Source organism: Protobothrops mucrosquamatus, unplaced genomic scaffold, assembly GCF_001527695.2.
Source record: "Protobothrops mucrosquamatus isolate PMUCROS unplaced genomic scaffold, P.Mucros_1.0 scaffold_281, whole genome shotgun sequence".
Lineage (NCBI taxonomy): Eukaryota > Metazoa > Chordata > Lepidosauria > Squamata > Viperidae > Protobothrops > Protobothrops mucrosquamatus.
The window spans coordinates 1,627,612-1,630,520 of NW_015386357.1; the positions used below are offsets into that span (position 1 = coordinate 1,627,612).

Here is a 2,909-nt window from a genome sequence, read left to right on the forward strand (position 1 = left end):
TGTCATCATCAAATTAAAAGTGATTGCATGTTTTGAAAGCCTTAACATATTTTTCCTGATATTCCTCAATTAAAACATTTGTAGCTGTATGTCCTTCCAATTAAAACATCAACAAAACCCAAATCCTCAGCTTACATAATGTGAACCCAGACAAGTGAAAGGTAAAATGCAAGTCGATTGTTTCTTGCTTGTCTGTCATGTGTGAACTCAGTTCATGAAACTAATTCCAGAGACTGACCCATGATTGGACTGAAGTTGTGCAAGCATGCATTTCAGTGAGGACCAGCCTGTCAGGGACACAGCATGGCTGAATATGTGCATTTGAACCAACAATCACATCCACAAGAAATCTAGGCAGAGCTGAGTATAATAGTGTGGGGGAAGAGTATTTCCAGAGAGGGCAAAGCCTTGAGTCAGTGCTGAAGGTCAAAGTGTATTTTCCATTTGGCTTCCAAAGACTTGGGAGAAAAAATCAAAAGCCAAGCGGACATGGATGGGGATGAAAACGTAGGCTGTGTACACCACCATAGCAACAACAGTAATTATGATAGTATTGAACATGGATCGTTCCCAAGGCTCCAGGACATAACTGCAGGTGACCAGGAGATACTGAAAATGCAGCCAGTAAATGTAATCCTTAATTTTCTTCAGATCCATTGTTGGCTCAAATGTCAGGAAACCTAAGAGAAGATAGACAATGTAGACTCACAGTGAAAAAAGAAAACTGATTATCTGGTTATCAGTGTTCTAAAAAAAGAAACATACTTCACCCGATGTATTGCCAACATATCAGAGCTGCATTAAATGAACAAGCCCACCACAAATACCTCAAGCCAAGACGTAGGTAGAAATATCTGTCTTTAAATCTCAATTATATTTTACATCCCCTCTTTTCTACTGTGAGAATGGCTGTGCCATAAAAGAGTATCTGCCCTAGACCAGGGCTTTTCAACCAGTGGTACGGGTACCACTTGTGGTACATTGGCACCTGTCAGGTGGTACGTGACCATCCTAGAAAACTGGTAGCGGGGAGGGGAATGAGTTGAACTGGTGGCAGCACCGCACAAGCCTGAGCGAGAGATGGCTGGAGCTGCAGGGCTGTCAGGGCTCAGCGGAAGTGCCAGGATCAGCGCCAGGCTCCAGCTGGAGCTCGGCGCTGATCCTGGTGCTTCTGTTGAGCCCTGAAGAAGTGCCGATCAACTGGAATGTTACAGCATCTCCAGGGACCTGTGATTTACATTCAGATGCTTGGCAACTGATTCATATTTATGACGGTCACGGTGTCCCAGGGTCATGTGAAGTGACCAAAACCTGCTGCAACCACCCAGCAGACGGGGGGAATAAAAACCAAACACCCCCCACCCCACCCCCGCTGCCAATCCTCAACAGAAATGCCCACAACAATGAAAACCTCGGACAGGAGGAAGAGCGCGGCTGGGTGGGCAGGCAGGTGTCTTGCTTGGCTGTGGCTTGGGGGGGCACTTTTTTCAGTGCCATTGTAACTTCAAACAGTCACTAAGCGAACTGTTGTAAGTCCAGGACTACCTGTACTTTATCACTTTTTTCTTTTTTTGGGAGGGGGTCATCAAGTTTTTGACACCATGCTAGGCGACTGGTGGTACTCGGATGTTGCCATATCCTAAAAGTGGTACAATGGGTGAAAAGGTTGAAAAGCCCTGCCCTAGACCAGTGGTTCTCAACCTTTTTAATGCCGCGACCCCAACCGGTCGTAAGTCGAGGACTAAACCGGTCGTAAGTCGAGGACTAAACCGGTCGTAAGTTGAGGACTACCCAACCGGTCGTAAGTCGAGGACTTTCCCTGCCCGGGAGCGCCGCGCATGCGAGGTTCCACCCCCTGCGCCGGCCGAGGTGTAGCTGGCAAGCGGCAGAGACGGAGCAGGCCGACCACCAGCTGGCCCAGCCCAAGGGAGGTAAGGTACCCGTCGGAAAAGGGGGAAAAATGGCGGACAAAAAAATGGCGGACAGCCTTGCTTGGCGACCCCCATGAAATGGTCGATCGACCCCAAATGGGGTCCCGACCCACAGGTTGAGAACCACTGCCCTAGACCATCACTGATTTTGAAACCCCTATAATCTTTTACCTCCCAGTAATATTTGGCAAATAAATCACTGGAAATATCCAGAGATGCTGAGCCTGAGCTTCTCCTTCCTTCAATGCTTGCAGGGTGCAAGCTTCTGCTGCAATTTAGCTCAGAGGAAACATCACTGATGTAAAATGTAAGAGTTGCTTCCCTTTAGTATAGTCTCAGGGGACAAGCCATTGCAGGAAGCTATAACAGAGTTGGAAGGACCTTGGAGGTCTTCTATCCAACTCCCTTCTCAAGCAGGAAATGCTATAATAGTTCAGACAAATGGTAGTCCAATCTCTTCTTAAAAACCTCCAATGTTGGAGCATGCACAACTTCTGAAGGCAAGTCATTCCTTGCCTGAGTAATTGTTCTAACTGTTAGGAAATTTCTTCTTAGTTCTAGGTTGGTTGTCTCCTTGATTAGTTTCCATCCATTGCTTCTTGTCCTGCCTTCAGTTGCTTCAGAGAATAGGTTGACCCCTCCTTTTTTGTGGCAGCTCTTTTGATATTGGAACAATGCTATCATGTCACCCCTAGTCCTTCTTTTCATTAAACTAGACATAACAAATTACTGCAACTGTTCCTCATAGGTTTTAGCCTTCAGACCCATGATCATCTTTGTTGCTCTTCTCTGCACACTTTCTAGAGTCTCAACATTTTTTGTATGTGATGGTGACAAAAACTGGATGCAATATTCCAAGTGTGGTCTTACTAAGGCATTATAAAATGATACTAATACTTCACGTGATCTTGATTTTATCCCTTTGTTAATGCATTTCATTCAGTATTCACTGAATAATACCGTTAATAGTGAACAGTA

General features: G+C 45.7%; 1 protein-coding gene across 1 annotated transcript; it reads right to left on the reverse strand.

Moving 5' to 3' along the window:
• Window positions 1–426: 426 nt before the first annotated feature.
• Window positions 427–657, reverse strand: SPTSSB (serine palmitoyltransferase small subunit B). Its single transcript, XM_015831843.1, has one exon. The coding sequence runs from the start codon at window positions 655–657 to the stop codon at window positions 427–429; it is 231 nt and encodes a 76-aa protein (XP_015687329.1).
• Between the last annotated feature and the right edge of the window lie 2,252 nt (window positions 658–2,909).

Excerpts from the sequence above, each read along its gene's own strand:
- SPTSSB (XM_015831843.1), bottom strand. The coding sequence starts at position 657 with ATGGATCTGAAGAAAATTAAGGATTACATTTACTGGCTGCATTTTCAG.